Source organism: Prionailurus bengalensis, chromosome E2 (genome assembly GCF_016509475.1).
Source record: "Prionailurus bengalensis isolate Pbe53 chromosome E2, Fcat_Pben_1.1_paternal_pri, whole genome shotgun sequence".
Taxonomy (NCBI): domain Eukaryota; kingdom Metazoa; phylum Chordata; class Mammalia; order Carnivora; family Felidae; genus Prionailurus; species Prionailurus bengalensis.
Window position 1 is genome coordinate 25,492,917 of NC_057352.1, and position 21,610 is coordinate 25,514,526.

Below are 21,610 nucleotides of genomic sequence, written 5' to 3' on the forward strand. Positions count from 1 at the left end.
CCTTTTTTTTTTCACTTTTAAAGTTCATTTATTTATTTTGAGAGAGAGAGCATGAGCAAGAGGAGGGCCAGAGAAAGAGGGAGAGAGAGAATCCTGAGCAGGCTTCGCACTAACAGCACAGAGCCCAACACAGGGCTTGAACTCACAAACTGGGAAATCATGACCTGAGCTGAAACAAAGAGTCAGATGCTTAACCAACTGAGCCACCCAGGCGCCACCCCCAAGTCCTTATTTTACAAGTTCAAAGATATTAATTCATTTACTTAAAATAGATTACCAAGAATATCATATATGCCCACATTCAGAACTAGCAAAGACTATTCTAGTTAAATGAGACACAAATTCACATTCAATTAATAGCTTGATTTCCATTACTTAATGAAAATGTCTATTGTGACATTTTTGCAACTGAACTAACTATCACCTCTCAAGACTGATTCAGATGTCTCTGAAATACAGTCCTCCATGGAGAATGTTATAAAGAAACTGAAATTTTATAGCTCTTTCTTGTTTGTAGCATTCCTATAAATAATGGTTCTAAATGTTCTTAAGTATAATACATTCAAATAGAAATATGCCTTCAAACTAAGGATTTTATCCTTCAAAAGTGAAGGAGAAATACTTTCCACAGGCAAACAAAACTTAAGGCAATTTGTTGCCAGTAGACCTGTCCTGCATGAAATGTTAAATGAAGTTCTTTAGAGAAAAGGAAAATAATAGGATCAGAAACTTGGATGTACTATATATAAAGAAAACAAGAGCATCATAGAGGTATAACTGAGATGCATAGAAGTATACATCATAGAACTATAAATATAAGTATGAAATTTATATTTCCTAATCTAACAGTCTCTTCAGAATAACAATTATAACAATATATACAATTGCATATGCTTATATTTATTCTGTATATATATGTGTGGGTATGATTATATGTATATGTAGACATAAACACATATGATGATACATATGTATAAATATATACATATATACTCATGAACCATAGATAGCAATAATACAAAGGTTAGAAGAATCACTGTTATTTTGTTATGATAAGGCAATCACACTACTCATGAAACAGCAGAGTATTATTTGAAAGTGGACTTGGATTAGTTGTAAATGCTGATTTCAAACTATGAGGCAACCAATCAAAAAGCGTAAGTGATATGCTTAAAGAGAGAAATGAGATTTTATATAATGTTCAATAAAAACCACACACACAAAAAGTATAAGGCAAAAATAGAAACAAAGAATAAAAGCAATAAAAGCAGAAAACAATAACAAATAATGTATATATTAACCAAACTCTAACAATAATCACTTTGAACATCAATGGTCTCAATCTACCAATTAACAGACAAACTGAAGTGGATCAAAAACCAAAACCCACTGTCTACCAAGTAGACAAACCAAAATACCAAAATACACTGTCTACAAGAAACCCCTTCTAAACATAAAAATACATAGATTTACAAGTAAATGGATAGAGAAAAATTAATCACACTAACAAAAGAAAAGCAGGAGTAGCTATATTAATTTCAGATAGAGTAGACTTCAGAGCAAGTAAAGTTATCAGGGATAAAGAAGAGCATTACATAATGATAAAGAAGTAAACTTTCCAACAAGACGTAACAATCCATAATGTGTTATGTGCCTAACAACAGAGCATCAATCTACATAGGCAAAAACTGACAAATCCATTATTACAGTTGAAGATTTCACTACCCTCCAACAAAAGTGGGATTTTTTGCCCTCCCACAGGCAGAAAATTAGGAAGGACACACAGTTGACTCAATAATGCCTTCAATCAACTGGATATAATGGACATCTGTCTTAGTCCACTTGAGCTGCTATAACAAAATATCACACACTGGGTACCTTAAAAATGACAGAAATGTATTCCTCACATGCCTGGAGGCTAGGAAGTCTAAGATCAAGATAACAGCATGGTCACATTTTTATGAGAACCCACTCCCTAGCTCATAGCAGACTCCTCAGTATGTCTTCATATAGCAGAAGGTATGGGGAGTTCTATGGGATCTCCTTTATGAGAATATGAATTCCATTCATGAGGGTTCCACTCTCACAACCTACTCATCTCCCAGAGGCCCCACCTACTAATACCTTTGGGTATCAGGGTATTGGTATGAAGATTTCATCACCTTTGGAGGTTAGGATTTCAACATATGAATTCAGGACAACACAAACATTCAGACCATAACAGCTGTACATTACTTCATACAACAACAGAAGAATACTTTTCTTCCAAGGTTCACATAGAACAATCACCAAGATATATCATATTCTAGGCCCTAAAACACACTTTAACAAGTTTAAGTGAATAGAAAGCATACAATGTCTGTCAGACTACAATGGAATTAGATTAGAAATCAATAACGGAATGGTAACTAGAAAATCACAAAATACATGGGGATTAAACCACACAATTTGAAATAACATATAGGTCAAAAAAGAAATCTCAAGAGAAATTTTAAATATTTTGAACTAAATGAAAATAAAAACATCAAAATTTGTGTGATGCAGCAAAATCAGTGCTTACAGGGAAACTTACAGCATTGAATGCATATATTAGAAAAGACATCTGAAATCAATAAGCTTCTCCAGAGGAAAATAGTAAAAAAAGAAAAAGTTAAGCAAGCAAAAAAAGACAAACATCAGAGCAGGAATCAGTGAAACTGAAACAGGAAACCAACAGAAAATATCAATAAAACCAGAGCTGGTTCTTTGAAAAAGACATTAAGTCTGTAACCAGGCTAACTAAGAAAAAGGGAGGACACAAATGACTAAAGTCAGAAATGAAAGAGGGAACATCACTATGGATGGACATTACCATGGATGTTACAAGGATAATAAAGGAATACCTATGTATAGCTCTACGCCCACAAATTTGATAACCTAGGTGAAATGGCAATTTCAAGGAAATGAAACTCCTTGAAAGACACAATCTGTCAAAACTCACACACAAAAAAACAGACAATCTGAACAGGCCTATACCTACTAAAAAAAAAACTGAATCAATAAATAATAACTTTCAAAAACAGCACCAAGCACAAAGAGGTTCACTGGTAAATTCTACCAAACATTTAAGAAAGAAATTATACTAATTCTCTGTAATCTCTTTCAGAAGATAGAAGCAGAGAAATTACATCCTAAGTCATTCTATGAGGCCAGCATCACTCTAATATCAAAACCAGACGAAGACTGAAAACTATGGACAAGAAAACTACAAACCAATATATCTCATGAACACAGATGTAAAAATTCTCAACAAAGTATTAACAAATCAAATCCAACAATGTATTAAAAAAAAAACTATATACCACAACCAAGTGGGATTTATCTGAGGTATACAAAGCTAGTTCAACACTTAAGAATTAACTAATGTAATTTACCACATCAACAACCTAAAGAAAAATCACATGATCATATCAGTAGATAAAGAAAAAGCAACTGAGCAAACCCAACTCCCATTCATGATAAAAACTTTCCATAAGCTAGGAATACAAGGGAATCCTCCACTTAATAAACACTATCTACCAAACAAACAAAAAACAAACAAAAAATACTACAGGTAACTAGAAGCTCTCCCAATAAGGTCAGGAACAAGGCAAGAAGGTCCCGTCTCACCACTCCTTTTCAACATCAAATTGGAAGTCCTAGTAATGCAATAAGACAAGAAAATAAAAGGTATACTGATTCAGAAGGAAAAAATAAAAATAAAACTCTGTTTTCAAATGACATGTCTACGTAGAAATACAAAAGAACTGACCACAAATCTCTTCAGTGAAATAAGCTACTATTACAAGGTTATAGCATACAAGGATAATATTAAAAAGTCCATCACTTTTCCACATACCAATAATGAACTGGAATTTAATATTAAAAACATAATACCTTTACATTAGCATGCCAAAAAAATGAAAGACTTCAGTCTACATACTACAAAGTATTCATACTACAAAGTATGTATGTACAAAGTCCATATGAAGAAACTATGAGGAAAACTACAAAACTCTAATAAAAAAAAAATCAAAGAACTAAATATATGGATATTCCATTTTCTTTTTTTTTTTTTAATTTTTTTTTTTTCAAAGTTTATTCATTTTTGGGACAGAGAGAGAGGCAGAACATGAACGGGGGAGGGGCAGAGAGAGAGGGAGACACAGAATCGGAAACAGGCTCCAGGCTCCGAGCCATCAGCCCAGAGCCCGACGCGGGGCTCGAACTCACAGACCGCGAGATCGTGACCTGGCTGAAGTCAGACGCTTAACCGACTGCGCCACCCAGGCGCCCCTGGATATTCCATTTTCATGGATAAGAAAACTCAATGTGTCAAGATACCATTTTTTCCCTAAAGATTCAATACAATCCCAATCAAATTCCCAGCAAGTTATTTTGTGAATATTGATAAACTGATTCTAAACTTGATATAGAGGCAAAAGACCCAGAATAACCAACACAATGTTAAGAACAAGGACTGACACTACCCAACTTCAAGACTGACTATAAAGATACAGTAATTACAACAGTGTAGTATTGGTGAAAGAACAGACAAATAAATCAATGAAACAGAATAGAGAGCTCAAAAATAGACACATAAATTAGTCAAGTGATCCTTGACCAAAAAGAAAGCAAAAGCAATACAATGGAGCAAAGATAACCTTTTCAACAAATGGTGCCAGAACTAGACATCCAGAGCAAAACAAACAAACAAAAACAACAAACCTAAAAATCTAAACACAGACTTTACATTCTTCACAAAATAAAAAATTAACTCAAAATGGATCACAGACCTAAATGTAAAACACAAAACTATAAAACTCCTAAAAGATAACATATGAGACAATCTAGATGACTTCCACTGGTGATGACTTTTTAGATATGACACGAAGGGCACCTGGGTGGCTCAGTTGTTTGGGCATCCAAGTCTTGATTTTGGCTCAGGTCATGATCTCACAGTTCTTCAGATCAAGCCTCGCACAGTCAACATGAAGCCTGCTTGGGATTCTCTCTTCCTCTTTCTCTGCCCCTTCCCCACTCATGCCCTTGTGCTCACCCTCTCTCTCCCTCTCTCCCTCCCCCCTCCTCTCTCTCTCTCTCTCTCTCAAAATAAACATTAGATAAGACACCAAAGGCACAATCATGAAAGAACTGATAAGCTAGACATCATTAAAATTAAATTTTTCTGCTCTGCAAAAGACACTGTCAAGCAAATAAAAAGACCAGTCACAGACTGGGAGAAAATATTTGCAAGACACATATCTCATAAAGGAGTGCTACTTAAAGTATACATACAATTCTTAAAACTCAGCAATGGTGGGGGGGGGGGGACCAGGCTGATTTTAAAAATGGGCCAAAGACCTTAAAAGACACCTGACTAAAGCATATACAGATGGCATATAAGCATATGAAAAGATGCTCCACATCTTATGTTATCAGGGAAATGCTAACTAAAGCAACCTAAACTCTGGACATCAAATGCTAACAAGAATGTAGAGCAATAGGAATTTTCATTCATTGCTAGTGGGAACGAAAAATGCTACAGCCCCTATGGAAGACAGTTTGGCAGTTTCTTACAAAACTAAACATACTCTTACCATACTATCCAGCAATCATATTTCTTGGTATTTAACTCAAAGAATTAAAAACTTATATGCACACAAAACCTGCACACATTTACAGCAGCTTAATTATTCATAATTGCCAAAACTTGCAAGCAACCAAAATGTCCCTCACTAAGTGAATGGTTAAACTGTGGTACTTTCAGATAATGGAGTATTACTCTGCACTTAAAAGAAATGAGGTATCAACCCATGAAAAGACATGCAGAAACCTTCAGTGCATATTATTAAGTAAAAGAAACCAATCTGAAAAAGGCTATACACCGTATGAGTCCAACTATATGACATTCTGAAAAAGGCAAAACTACAGAGACAGTAAAAAGATCAGTGGTTGACAGGGATTCAGGGATGGAGGAAAGAATACATGAAGCAAAAGGCAGTAAAAACATCCCATAAGATACTGTAATGGTGGATAATGTCATTATACATTTGTCCAAACCCAAAGAATGTCCAACACCAAAAAGTAAGCCATAATGTAAACTACAAACTTTGGGTGATAATGGTATGATAACAGAAGTTTATCAGTTGTAACAAATCTACCACTCTGATGGGAGATGTTGACAATGGAGAGGCTATGCATATGTGGGGGCAGAAGGCATATGGGAAATTCCTGTACCTTCCTCTCAATTTTGCTATGAACCTAAAACCACAGTGGTGGTATTTTTGCAATATGTACAAATATCAAATAATTATGTGATTTGATACATACACCTAAAACTAGTATCATGTTATTTGTCAATTATACCTCAATTTAAAAGTCTTTTCAAAAATCCTGTGAATCAATTACACACACACAGACAGACACACACTGTAGTACTGGCATAAGAACAAGAACAGACATATAGATTAACAGAACAGAAGTGACAATCCAGAAATAAACCCATATGTCTATGGTAGCTTGATTTTCGACGACAGTGTCAAGGCCATTCAATGAGGAAAAAATAGTCTTCAACAAATGGGAGTTTGAACAGTTGGATATCCGCAAACAAAAGAATGAAGCTAAACCCTTACCTCATACTACATACAAAAATTAATTCAATATGAATATTGGAAGTAAACATAACTAAAATAATAAACCCCTCAGACGATAAAAGAAGTAAATCTTCATGACCCTGGGTTTGGTGATGGTTTCTTCGTTATGACACCAAAAGCAGAAGCAACAAAAGAAAAAATAGGCATTCATCAAAATACAAAATGTTTGTGCATCAAAGGACACTATAAGAAAGTAAAAGACAACCCATAGTTTTTGCAAATATTTGTAAATCATCTATCTGAAAAGCATCTATATCCAGAATATACAAACACTCTTACAACAACAAAAAGAAAAACCCAATTAACAAGCCAATTTAAAAATGGACAACAAACTTGAATAGATGTCTCTCTAACAAGATACATAAATGGCCAACAAGCACATGGAAAGATGTTCAATGTCCTTATTTGTTATGAAAATGCAAATCAAAGCCAAAATGATATCCTATTTCACACACACTAGGATGACTATAATTTTTATTTTTACTTTTTACAGTGTTATACTAGTTCCAAATGTATAATACAGTGATTCAACATTCCTATACATTACTCAGTGTCCACCACAAGTGTACCCTTAATCCCCTTCACCTATTTCACCCATCTCCTCAACTACCTCCCCTCTGGCAACCATCACTTTGTTCTTTATAGTTGAAGAGTCTGTTTTTTTTCTCTTTTCTTTGTTGTTTCTTAAATCCCACATGAATGAAATCATACAATATTTGTCTTACTCTGACTTATTTCATTTAGCATTATACTCTCTAGCTCCATGTTGTTGCAAACAGCTAGATTTCATTCTTTTTTATGACTGAATAATATTCTGTGTGTGTGTGTGTGTATGTATGTATGTACGTGTATACATCACTTCTTTATTCATCTGCTGATAAGCACTTGAGCTGCTTCCAGATCTTGGCTATTGTAAATATAATAAATATAGAGGTGTATATAATTTTTCTAATTAGTGTTTTCATATTCTTTGAGTAAATATCTGGTAGTGCAATTGGTAGATCCTAAAGTAGTTCTATTTTTAACTTTGTGAGGAACCTCCATGTTGTTTTCCACAGTGGCTGCACCAATTTGCACTCCAACCAACTTTGCAAGAGGGTTCCTTTTTCTCCATATCCTCACCAACACTTGTTTCTTAAGTTTTTTTATTTTAGCCATTCTGACAGGTGTGAGGTGATATCTCACTGTAGTTTTGATTTGCCTTTCTCTGATGATAAGAGACGCTGAGTATCTTTTTATGCGTATGATGGCCATCTGGGTTTCCTCTTTGGGGAAATGTCTGTTAATGTCTTCTGCCCACTTTTTAATTGGATTATTTGTTTTTTGGGTGTTGAGTTGTATCAGTTCTTTATATATTTTGCATACTAACCCTATATCAGATATATCATTTGCAAATATCTTCTGCCATTCAGTAAGTTGTCTTGTAGTTTTGCTGACTGTTTCCTTTACTGTACAGAAGTTTTTTATTTTAATGTAGTCCCAATAGTTTATTTTTGCTTTTGTTTCCCTTGACTCAGGAGACATATCTAGAAAAATGTTGCTATGATCAATGTTAGAGACATTACTGCCTGTACTCCCTTCTAGGGTTTTTATGGTTTCAGGAACCACATTTATATCTTTAATCCGTTATTAGTTTATTTCTGTTTATGGCATAAGAGAGTGGTCCAGTCTTCCCAACACCATATGCTGAAAAGATGGTCTCTCCCATTGTACATTCTTGCCTCCTTCATCAAACATTAATTGATCATATATTTGTGGCTTTGTTTCTGGGCTCTCTATTCTTTGTAGTATATCTTGAAATCTGGTATTGTGAAACCTCCAGTTTCATTCTTCTTCAAGATTGCTTTGGCTATTGGGGTCTTTTGTGGTTCCATACAAATTTTAGGATTATTTGTTCTAGTTCTGTGAAAAATGCTGTTGGTATTCTGATAGGGAATGATGGTGGTATTTTGATAGGGATTGCATTAAATCTGTAGATTGTTTTGGGTTGGGTAAACATTTTTATAATATTGGTTCCTCCAGTTCATGAGCATGGAATATCTTTCCATTTATTTGTGTCATCTACAATTTCTTTCATAAATTATTTTACAGTTCTCAGAGTACAGGTCTTTTACCTCCTTAAATTTATTCTAGGTATTTTGTTGTCTTGGGCCATTGTAAATGGGACTGTTTATTTTTTTGAAACACATGAGATTATTATAATAGACTCAAATACAGACATTATAAAAAATTGAAGCTCCTCAGAAGAAATTATTAACAGTATGATATATATCATATATATATATATATACATATTAACATAAACATGATAATATTATAGCAAATAAAACATAAAATACTATTGTTCCAGGACTATTTTTAAAAAACTTAATATTGACTTTACTGAGAGTTTCAAGAAAATATTGTTACAGAGAAATCAGCAGTAACCTGATTCAAGAGAATCATGATAAGATTACAAAACAGCCTTTATTATGGATTTCAAAACTCCTTTTGAGTCCAATGAAGCTGGGTTAGCAAAAACTGCATAAAAAATATCAATTAGTGCTAATGTGATCTCATAATGGTCCAGCTGTTTCACACAGGATGAAAACGCGCATTGCTTTAGTAGTAATGCATCTTGGAAAAAAAATAACCACTTCTGATTTCAAACATTTGTTACTGAAGTATAATTTTCTTAAATACTTTATTGTCAAGTTAGCTAACATACTGTGTAGAGTGTGCTTTTGGTTTCAGGGGTAGATTTCTATGATTCATTGCTTACATACAATACCCAGGGCTCATCCCAAAACGTGCCCTCCTCAATGCCCACCCCCCCTTTTCCCCTCTCTCCCACCCTCCCATCAACCCTCAGTTTCTTCTCTGTATTTCAGAGTCTATTATGGTTTGCCTCCCTCTGTTTGAAACTATTTTTTCCCCTTCCCCCATGGTCTTGTTAAGCTTCTCAAGTTCCACATGAGTGAAAATATATAGTATATGTCTTTCTGTAACTGACTTATTTCACTTAGCATAATACCCTCCAGTTCTATCCACATTGTTGCAAATGGAAGGATTTCATTCTTTCTCATTGCCAAGAAGAATTCCATTGTATATATAAACCACATCTTCTTTATCCATTCATGTGTTGATGGACATTTGGGCTCTTCCCATGATTTGGCTATTGTTGAAAGCAATTTATAAACATTGGTGTACAAGTGCCCCTATGAATCAGCATTCCTGTATCCTTTGGATAAATTCCTAGCAGTGCTATTGCTGAGTCATAGGATAGTTCTACTTTTAATTATTTGAGGAACCTTCACACTGTTTTCTAGAGCAGCTGCACCAGTTTGCATTCCCACCAACAGTGCAGGAGGGTTCCCGATTCTCCACAACCTTGCCAACATGTTGTTTCCTGAGTTGTTAATTTTAGCCACTCTGACTGGTATGAGGTGGTATCTCCGTGTGGCTTTGATCTGTATTTCCCTGATGATGAGTGATGTTGAGCATCGCTTCATGTGTCTGTTGGCTATCTGGATGTCTTCTTTGGAAAAGTGTCTGTTCCTGTCTTCTGCCCATTTCTTCACTGAATTGTTTTTCAGCTGTTGAGTTTGGTAAGTTCTTAATAGATTTTGGATACTAACCCTTTATTCATTATGTCATTTGTAAATATCTTCTCCCATTCTGTCGGCTGCCTTTTAGTTTTGTTGTTTCCTTTGCAGTGCAGGAGCTTTTTATCTTGATTAGGTCCCAAAAGTTCATTTTTACTTTTATTTCCCTTGCAACAGAATTGCTCAAAACAAATATAAACAATATATCTGACCAAGAATTTAGAATAATAGTCATAAAATTAATAGCTGGGATTGAAAAAAGCATAGAAGACAGCAGAGAATCTACTGCTGCAGAGATCAAGGATAAGAAATAGTCATGACGAATTAAGAAATGCTGCAAAAGTGAATTACTGGGACCTTATGAAGATAAAAAGCTTCTGCACAGCAAAGGAAACAACCAACAAAACTAAAAGGCAACCAACGGAATGGGAAAAGATATTCGCAAATGACATATCGGACAAAGGGCTAGTATCCAAAATCTATAAAGAGCTCACCAAACTCCACACCCGAAAAACAAATAACCCAGTGAAGAAATGGGCAGAAAACATGAATAGACACTTCTCTAAAGAAGACATCCGGATGGCCAACAGGCACATGACAAGATGTTCAGCGTCGCTCCTTATCAGGGAAATACAAATCAAAACCACACTCAGGTATCACCTCACGCCAGTCAGAGTGGCCAAAATGAACAAATCAGGAGACTATAGATGCTGGAGAGGATGTGGAGAAACGGGAACCCTCTTGCACTGTTGGTGGGAATGCAAATTGGTGCAGCCGCTCTGGAAAGCAGTGTGGAGGTTCCTCAGAAAATTAAAAATAGACCTACCCTATGACCCAGCAATAGCACTGCTAGGAATTTATCCAAGGGATACAGGAGCACTGATGCATAGGGCCACTTGTAACCCAATGTTCATAGCAGCACTCTCAACAATAGCCAAATTATGGAAAGAGCCTAAATGTCCATCAGCTGATGAATGGATAAAGAAATTGTGGTTTATATACACAATGGAATATTACGTGGCAATGAGAAAAAATGAAATATGGCCTTTTGTAGCAATGTGGATGGAACTGGAGAGTGTGATGCTAAGTGAAATAAGCCATACAGAGAAAGACAGATACCATATGGTTTCACTCTTATGTGGATCCTGAGAAACTTAACAGGAACCCATGGGGGAGGGGAAGGAAAAAAAAAAAAAAGAGGTTAGAATGGGAGAGAGCCAAAGCATAAGAGACTGTTAAAAACTGAGAACAAACTGAGGGTTGATGGGAGGTGGGAGGGAGGAGAGGGTGGGTGATGGGTATTGAGGAGGGCACCTTTTGGGATGAGCACTGGGTGTTGTATGGAAACCAATTTGTCAATAAATTTCAGAAAAAAAAAAATAAATAAAATAAATTAAAATTCAAAAAAAAAAAAATGCTGCAAATGGGGCGCCTGGGTGGCTCAGTCGGTTAAACGTCCGACTTCGGCTCAGGTCACGATCTTGCGGTCCGTGAGTTCGAGCCCCGTGTCGGGCTCTGGGCTGATGGCTCAGAGCCTGGAGCCTGCTTCCGATTCTATGTCTCCCTCTCTCTCTGCCCCTCCCCCGTTCATGCTCTGTCTCTCTCTGTCTCAAAAATAAAACGTTAAAAAAAATTAAAAAAAAAAAAAAGAAATGCTGCAAATGACGTACAAAATGAACTAGATGCAGTGACATCAAGGATGGAGGAAGCAGAGGGGAGAATAAGTGAAACAAGATAAAATTATGGAAAATGATGAAGCTGAGAAAGAGAGAGATAAGAAAATACTAGACCATGAGGGAAGAATAAGAAAACTAAGTGATTCAATGAAACGTAGTAATATCAAATATTATAGGAGTTCCAGAAGAAAAGAGAGACAGGCAGAAGGTTTACATGAACAATTTATAGCAGAGAACTTCACTAATCTGGGGAAGAAGGCAGACATCCAAATCCAGGAGGCAGAGAGAACTTCCTTCAAATTTAATAAGAATAGGTCTTCTCCATGGCATATCATAGTGAAACAGGTAAAATACAAAGATAAAGAGAAAATTCTGAAAGCAGCTATGGACAAACAGGCCTTAACCTACAAGGGTTGACACATAAGGGTAGTAGCAGACCTATCCACTGAAACTTGGCAGGCCAGAAGGGAGTGGCAGGAAATATTCAATGTGCTGAATAGGAAGAATATGCAGCCAGGAATCCTTCATCCAGCAAAACTGTCATTCAGAATTGAAGGAGAGAAAAAGGCTTTCCCAGACAAACAAAAACTGATGGAGTTCATGACCACTAACCCATCCCTGCAAGAGATCCTAAGGGGGACTCTGTGAGTGGAATGCTGCAAACACTACAAAGGACCAGAGACATCACCACAAGCATGAAACCTACAGACACTAAATCCATATCTTTCAATAATAGCTCTGAATGTAAATGGACTAAATGCCCCAAACAGAAGACACAGAGTATCAGAATGGATAAAAAGCAAGATCTATCTGTATGCTGTCTACAAGAGACTCATCAAAAAAAATTTTTTTAAGTTTATTTATTTTGAGAAGGACAGAAACATTGTGAGTGGGGGAAAGGGCAGAGAGAGGAGACAAAGAATCCCAAGAAGGCTCTGCACTGTCAGCGAGGAGGAGCCAGACATGGAGCTAGAACCCACAAAACCATGAGATCATGACCTGAGACGAAACCAAGAGTCGGATGCTTAGCCAACTGAGCCACCCAGGCCCCCATACAAGAGACTCATTTTAGACCAGAGAACACCTTCAGATTGAAAGTGAGAGGATGGAGAACCATCTATCATGCTACAGGGAGTTAAAACAAAGCTGGAGTAGCCATACCTATATTAGACAAACTAGATTTTAACTAAAGGCTGTAACAAGAGATGAAGAAGGACATTATATCGTAATTACAGGGTCTAGCCATCAAGAAGAGCTAACAAATATAAATGTTTATGACCCCAACTTTTAAGCACCCAAATATGTGACTCAATTAATCACAAACAATCTTATTGGTAAAAATATGGTAATTGCAGAGGACTTTAATACTTCACTTATAGCAATGGACAGATCATCTAGGCAGAAAATCAATAAACAATGGACTTGAATGATACACCAGACCAGATAGACTTGACAGATATTTAGAACTTTTCATCCAAAAGCAGGAGAATACACGTTCTTCTTGAGTGCACATGGAACATTCTCCAATATAGATCACATACTGTCACAAAACAGCCCTCAATAAATACAAAAGAATTGAGATCATACCATGTATATTTCCAGATCACAATACTATGAAACTTGAAATCAACCACAAGAAAATATTTGGAAAGCCTCCAAATGCATGGGGGTTAAAGAACATTCTACTGAAGAATGAGTAAGTCAACCTGTCAATTAAAGAAGAAATTTAAAAATATATGGAAGCAAATTAAAATCAAAACACGACAGTCCAAACCGTCTGGGATGCAGCAAAGGCAGTCCTAAGGGGAAAATACATTCCAATCCAGGCCTATCTCAAGAAACAAGAAAAATCCCAAATAGGAAACCTAACTGCACACCTAAAGGAAAAAGCAGCAGAACAGCAAAGAAACCCCAAAGCCAGCAGCAGAAGAGAAATAATAAAGATTAGAGCAGAAATAAATACAAATAAAAAAACCACAATAGAACAGATCAATGAATCTAAAAGCTGGTTTTTAGAAAGAATAAACAAAATTGATAACCCCCCAGCCAGACTTCTCAAAAAGAAAAGAGAACCCAAATAGATAAAATCACGAATGAAAGAGGAGAGATCACAACCAACACCACAGAAATACAAACAATTCTTAGAGACTACTATGAAAAATTATATGCCAACAAACTGGACAACCGGGAAGAAATGGAAAAATTCCTAAATACCCACACACTACCAAAACTGAAACAGGAAGAAACAGAAAATTAGAACAGACCCATAACCAGTGAAGAAATGGAATTGGTTATCAAAAATCTCCCAACATATAACAGTCCTGGGCCAGATGGCTTCCCGGAGCAATTCTACCAGACATTTAAAGCAGAGTTAATACCTATCCTTCTCAAGCTGTTCCAAAAAATAGAAATGGAAGGACAGCTTCCGGACTCATCCTATGAAGTCAGCATTACCTTGATTCCCAAACCAGACTGAGACCCCACTAAAAATGAGAATTAGAGGCCAATATCCATGATGAACATAAAGCAAAAATTCTCAACAAGATACTAGCAAATCGAATTCAACAGTATTTTAAAAGAATTATTCACCATGATCAAGTGGGATTTATTCCTGGGCTGCAGGGCTGGTTCAATATTCATAAATCAATCAATGTGATACCCCACATTAATAGAAGGGTAAGAACGATATGATCCTGTCAATAGACGCAGAAAAACCATTTGACAAAATACAGCATACTTTCTTAAAAACCCTCAAGAAAGTTGAGATAGAAGGAACATACCTTAACATCATAAAAGCCATATATGAAAAGCCCACAGCTAATATCCTCAATGGAGAAAAACTGAGAACTTTCCCCCTGAGATCAGGAACACGACAGGGATGTCCACTCTTACCACTGTTGTTTAACACAGTATTGGAAGTACTAGCCTCAGTAATCAGACAACAAAATGAAATAAAAGGCATCCAAATTGGCAAAGAAGTCAAACTTTCAATTTTTGCAGAAGACATGATACTCTACAAAACCTGAAAGACTTCACCAAAAAGCTGCTAGAACTGATACATGAATTCATCAAAGTCACAGGATACAAAATCAATGTACAGAAATCGGTTCCATTTCTATACACCAATAAAGAAGCAACAGAAAGGGAAATCAAGAAACCAATCCCATTTACAACTGTACCAAAAACCATAAAATACCTAGGAATAAACCTAACTAAAGAGGTAAAAGATCTGTATGCTGAAACTATATAGAAAACTTATCAAAGAAATTGAAGAAGACACAAAGAAACGGAAAAACATTTCATGCTCATGGATTGGAAGAACAAATATTATTAAAATGTCAATACTTCCCAAAGCAATCTACACATTCAATGCAATCCCAATCAAAATTGCACCGACATTCTTCTCAAAGCTAGAACAAACAGCCCTACAATTTATATGGAACCACAAAAGACCCCAAATAGCCAAAGTAATGTTGAAAAAGAAAACCAAAGCTGGAGGCATCACAATCCCAGACTTTAGCCTCTACTACAAAGCTGTAATTATTGGCACAAAAACAGACACATAGACCAATGGAATAGAATGGAGAACCCAGAAATGGACCCCCAAAATGTGTGGCCAGCTAATCTTTGACAAAGCAGGAAAAAGTATCCAATGGAAAAAAAGACAATCTCTTTAGCAAATGGTGCTGGGAGAACTGGACCACTTTCTTACACCATACATAAAAGTAAACTCAAAATGGATGAAAGACCTAAATGTAAGACAGCAAACCATTAAAAACCTAGAGGAGAAAACAAGCAACAACCTCTTTGACCTCAGCCACAGCAACTTCTTACTCGACACATCTACGAAGGCAAGGACAATAAAAGCAAAAATGAACCTTGGGACCTCATTGAGATAAAAAAGCTTCTGCACAGCAAAGGAAACAATCAACAAAACTAAAAGGCAACCGACAGAATGGGAGAAGATATTTACAAATGACATAATGAATAAAGGGTTAGTATCCAAAATCTATAAAGAACTTATCAGACTCAACACTCAGGACTGTTTTCTTAATTTCACTGTACGTTGCTTCATTTGTAGCATATAGGAATGCTTCATTTGTAGCGTATATTGATTTTGTATTCTAGCAGTTTTTTTGGTAGAGTCTTTAGCATTTTCTATACATAGTATCATGTCAACTACAAATAGGAAAAGTTTTACTTTTCTCTTATCAATTTGGGTATCTTTTCCAGAACTATGTTGAATACAAGTGGGGAGAGTGGACATTCCTGTCTTGCTCCTGACCTTAGGGGAAAAGCTTTCAGTTTTCCCCCACTGAATATGATGTTGGCCGTGGGGTTTTCATATATGGCCTTTATATGTTGAGGTATGTTCCTTCTAGACCTACTTTGTGGAGGCTTTCTATCATGAATGCATGTTGTACTTTGTTGAATGCTTTTTCTGCATCTATTAGAATAACCATATGGTTTTTATCCTTTCTCTTATGGATGTGATATATCACATTGATTGACTTATACATTGATTGAACCACACCTGCATCCTAGGAATAAATCCCACTTGATTATGGTGAATGATTTCTTTAATGTATTGATGGATTCGGTTCACTACTATTTTGTTGAGATACTGACCTATACTTCTCTTTTTCTGTAGCATCTTTGTCTGGTTTTGGTGTTGGGGTAACGGTGGCCTCATAGACTCAATATGGAAGGTTTCCTTCCTCCTCTATTTTTTACAACAGTTTGAGAATAGGTATTAACTATTCTTTAAATGTTTGGTAGAAATTCCCCTGGGAAGCTATCTGGTCCTGGACTTTGTTTGTTGGGAGACTTTTGATTACCGATTCCATTTCTTTGCTGGTTGCGGGTCTGTTCAAATTTTCTATTTCTTCCCATTTCTATTTTTGGCAGTTTATGTTTCTAGGAGTTTATCCATTTCTTCTAGATTGTTTAATTTGTTGGCATATAATTTTTCATAATGTTCTCTTATAATCCTTTGTATTTCTGTGGTGTTATTTCTCTCTTTTATTTCTGATCTTGTTTATTTAAGTCCTCTTTTTTTCCCGAAAAAAAAGAAAAAAGTTTATCAATTTTGTTGATGTTTTCAAAGATACTGGTTTAATGATGTTCTACTGGTTTTTATTTGGCTCTATTTTCTTTTTTTCTGCTCTACTCTTTACTATTTCCTTCTACTGGTTTTGGGTTTTGTTTGTTCTTCTATTTCTAACTCCTTCTTTAGATGTAAGGTTAGGTTGAGTTTTTTCTCGCTTTTTGAGACAGGCCTGTATTGCTACAAACTGCCCTCTCAGAAAAGCTTTTGCTGCATCCTAAAGATTTTGGACCATCGTGTTCTCATGTTCAAGTGTCTCCGTATATTTTTTAATTTCCTCTTTGATTCCTCATTTGACCCATTCATTGTTTAGTAGCACGTTATTTAACCTCCATGAATTTGTGTTCTTTCCAGGTTTTTTTCTTGTGAATGACTTCTAGTTGTACAGTGTTGTGGTCAGAAAAGGTGCATAGTGGGGCCCTTGGGTGGCTGAGTTAAGCAACCAACTCTTGATTTTGGCTCAGGTCACGAGCTCACAGTTTATGGGTTTGAACCCCATGCTGGGCTCTGCACTGTGTCAACACAGCCTGCTTGGAATTCTTTCTCTCTCCCTCTCTCTGCCTCTCCCTCCCTCTCTCACTTGTGCTCTCTCTCCAAATAAATTAAGTGAAAGAAAGAAAGAAAGAAAGAAAGAAAGAAAGAAAGAAAGAAAGAAAGAAAGATAGATAGATACATGTGATATTTTTGAATTTGAGATCAGTTTTTTGGCCTAATAGGTGTTCTGTTCTGAAGAATATTCCACGTGCACTTTAAAAGAACATGTATCCAGGGCACCTGGCTCAGTTGGGCAAGCATCTGACTTTAGCTCAGGTCATGATCTCACAGTTCATGAGTTTGAGCCCCACATCAGGCTCTGTGTTGACAGCTTGGAACCTGGAGCCTGCTTCAGATTCTGTGTCTCTCTCTGCCCCTCCCCCTTTTGCACTCTGTCTCTCAAAAATAAACAAACATTAAAAATTTGAAAGAAAGAAAGAAAGAAAGAAAGAAAGAAAGAAAGAAAGAGAGAAAGAAAAGAATATGTGTCCTGTTGTTGTAGGATGGAATGTTCTGAATGTTAAATCCATCTGGTCCAATGTGTCATTCAAAGCCACTGTTTCCTTCTGATTTTCTGTTTGGATGATCTATCCACTGATGTAAGTGGGGACTGAAGTCCCTTACTATTAGTGTATTACTATCAATTAGTTCTTTTATGTTTGTTATTAACTGCTTTTAAGTATTTGAGTGTTTCTATGTTGGGTGTATAAAAATTTACAACTGTTGTGTTTTCTTGTTGAATTGTTCCCTTTAAAATTATACAGTGTCATTCTTTGTAATAATTTTTTAAAAACAAAAATACCACTGTTGCTGAGGGTGTGGAAAAATTAGAACCCATGTACAGTGTTAGTAGGAATGTAAAATAGAGCAATGGCTATGGAAAACAGGTAAGCAGTTAAATAAGTTAAACACAGAATCACCACATAACCATGCAATTTCACTCCTGTGAATATAATAAAAGAAATAAAAACAGATATTAAAACAAAAACTTGTATGTGAATGTTCACAGAAGCCTATTCACAATAGCTATAAGGTAGAAACAAGTGAAATGCCCATCAATAATAAATAACAATATGTGATATATCCATACAATGGAATATTATTTGGCCATAAAAAGAAACGAAGTACAGACATATGCTAGAATACAGACAAACTAAATGCCTAATTAACGGAATCAGATATCAAAGGGCATATATTATACAATTTCATCTATATAAGAAATATCAAGAAGAAGCAAATCCATAGATACAGAGAGCAAATTAGTGGTTGCTAGGGGCTGGAAGCAGGGTGGAATAGGGAGTGACTGCTTAATGGAAACAAGGTCTCACTTCAGAGTGATAAAAATGTTCTGGAATTAGATAATGGTGATGATTGCACAACACTGTAAATATATTAATACTACTAAAGTAGACCCTTTAACATGGTTTAAAGGGTGAATTTAATCTTTTTTACCACAATGAAAAAAATCAATTGTATTTCTATATGTGAATAATAAACATAAAACAAAAATTTTCAAACAATTCCACTCAAAATAGCACCCAAAAAGTTGAATTCATGAGGATAAATTCACAAAATATGTGCAAAACCTGTACAATGAAAACTACAACAAACTGCTGAGAGAAATTTTTAGAGGAGGCGGTAAATTTCTATTGCCAAGGGAGGCAATAGAGGGAGGTAAAAAGAGAGGTAACTATTTTGAAAAGATAGACACTTCATTTTGGCATAAAAGATGTCTTACCAATAGTTTTAATTGCAGTTTTAAATGAATTTCTACTTTTTCTAGTTAAGAATAGCCAAATTTTATAGAACAAGAGAAAAAAAAACTTCATAGGATTATGACATGTTAGTAAAGTGCTCACAGAAGTCCTTCCTGAGGGGGGAAAAAAAAATTTGGGGGTAAGTCTAGCACTCTTGATCCTGTCAGCCTAATCAAGTAGTGTCATTAGGCAATATTGCTATGGTAAAAATGGCCCCTTAATAAGGCATCTGGACTGGAAGGTACCTGATGAGAAGCTACAGTTTTAGGCCTCCCTAAGTACAATATAATCACACCATTCCCTGCAAAATCTTGGAAGCAAAGTTCTTACTCATGGGCTAAGAAACATGAAATTTCTAAGCCATGGTAAGTCTTGCAACCACTAGAAGGGTTTGGGGGGGGGTTGTGTTTTTTTTGTTTTTGTTTGTTTGTTTGCTTCCATATCTGAGCTGTATGGAAAGGCAGAGATAGTCCTTAGTATGCTATGAGGATCCTCACTGACCACAATTCTGATGCTATTCTGATTACACGGAGTTTTTATATCTGGGCCCAGGGGCCTGGGATAAGCCTGAGTGGCTACCTGCACTAGAGCACTGGTGGTCATAAAGCCATTGCATGACCTTGTGAACTTGGTTTATAAAGCAGGTATTAAAAATTCAAGAAACCACATACAGGTAAGAATGGCAAATTCATTTTTAAAAAATTTAGACACATACTATTTTAAGAAACAGGGCTTTAACATAACTTGGTAGTTAATGGTGTTCTATTAAAAATTTAAAACAAATTAACAAATGATTATTTGGGTTATGAAAAGTATTAAGAAGAACATTAAGATCACCAAATTACTGAAATCTAAACGGAAAATGTCATTATGGCTGCGGCTCTTTTTGTCACCATATACATCTGACAGGAACAAAGCAACTCTGCGTGGCAGGAGCGGCTTTCGGAGCCAGAACCCAGGAGCCTGGAGCCGGGCACATCGGGCATTCTCGTCGGGGCAGAAGGGGACTGAAAGGGCCGTGCTCGTCCACTTGGGCCGCTGTCCCCGCGTTCCCGCCTCTGTCACCCGGAGCCGGCCAGGCGACTCCGGGAGGGTCCGGACAGGGCGCCTCGTCGGCTCTAGAGAAACCCACGCCTCTCTCCCGCGCACACAGTCGCCCGGCTGTCGCCAGCCGGACTGCGAGCCTGAGCGCCTCCCTGGCACCCCCTCGGCTCAGCCCGGCCCGTTCCGGGCTCCCACTGTAGCCCCCGAGCCCAAGGGCCGGCCCGCCCGCTCGGCCTCCCGGACCCGGCGAGGCGGCCTCTCCACAGCCAACGGTCGCCAGCAAAGGCCGCCCGCCCGCGCACCCGCCCGGCCGGCCCTCAGCGCCCACCTGTTGGTCGCACCCGGGGCACGATTTGGTGGCCATCTTCACTTTCTTGGCTCGAGTTGCAGACATGCTCCTCTCGGGGGCGGCGGCAGTGGCGGCGACAGCAGCGACAACAGCGCCACAGCTCGGGCTCCTCCCCTCGTACGTCAGCGGCCCAGCCTCCGCCAGGCGGGTCCCCGCCGCCCAGGCCGAGGCTTGGGCAGGTGCGCGCGCGTGTGCGTGCGCGAACTCGCGCGGAGGCCGCGTGCCGGGGCAGCGGGGCGCGGCGTGCGCCAGCAGCGGTCGCGGGCCTCTCGCGCCGCGCGGGACCGCGGAATGCACTCCCACCCTCACAGCGCCGGCCTTCGAGCGCGTCCCGATTCTTACGAGAGGAGACGGTCTCGAAGGTCCAGCACCACAATGACCACGACTTCTCCTGGTCCTGCGGAATGAGTGGGGGCGTGGTTTGGGCGGGACTCGGCAGTAACAGGCCTCGGGATCCACCAACGAATGCATAGATAAGGCGGGTCGTGGTGCTGGGCACGCCCTCTCCCCGGGGAGAAAGGAGAACGAGCGTGAAAGTGGTGGAAGGAAAAGCGCCTAGCATATGTGAAGGCATTTAATAACTTCAAAAATGTCAGCAACTGTAATCATTGAGAGACTGTAATAGACATCTGATTAACAGTGTGGACCTAGCGTTCAAGATTGAAAATTCATTCATTTATTTAATAAATAATTGCCTAAGGCCCACTATCAGGCGAATTTGAGTAAAATGCAGTATGCTGTCTAGGAGCACACTTTAGGTATTTACACCAGTGCTACTTAGTCCAAGATGAAGAACCCGTTTTTTCTTTCTTAATCCGTCAATCACTGATACTTAACTAAATTAAGATAATAAATTACACGTAAACTGAAATGGAAAAAATTATA

The 21,610-nt window shown here is 37.5% G+C and overlaps 1 protein-coding gene across 1 annotated transcript in view; it reads right to left on the bottom strand.

Annotated features, from left to right (window-relative positions):
• The window catches only part of LOC122495092, a 53,264-nt gene extending 32,002 nt beyond the window's left edge, over positions 1-21,262 (bottom strand). Inside the window, exon 1 of the mRNA XM_043600800.1 lies at positions 20,705-21,262. Within this exon, the coding sequence (XP_043456735.1) occupies positions 20,705-21,196 (492 nt within the window). The 5' untranslated portion in view covers positions 21,197-21,262. The remainder of the gene's footprint in view (positions 1-20,704) is intronic.
• Positions 21,263-21,610: the final 348 nt, after the last annotated feature.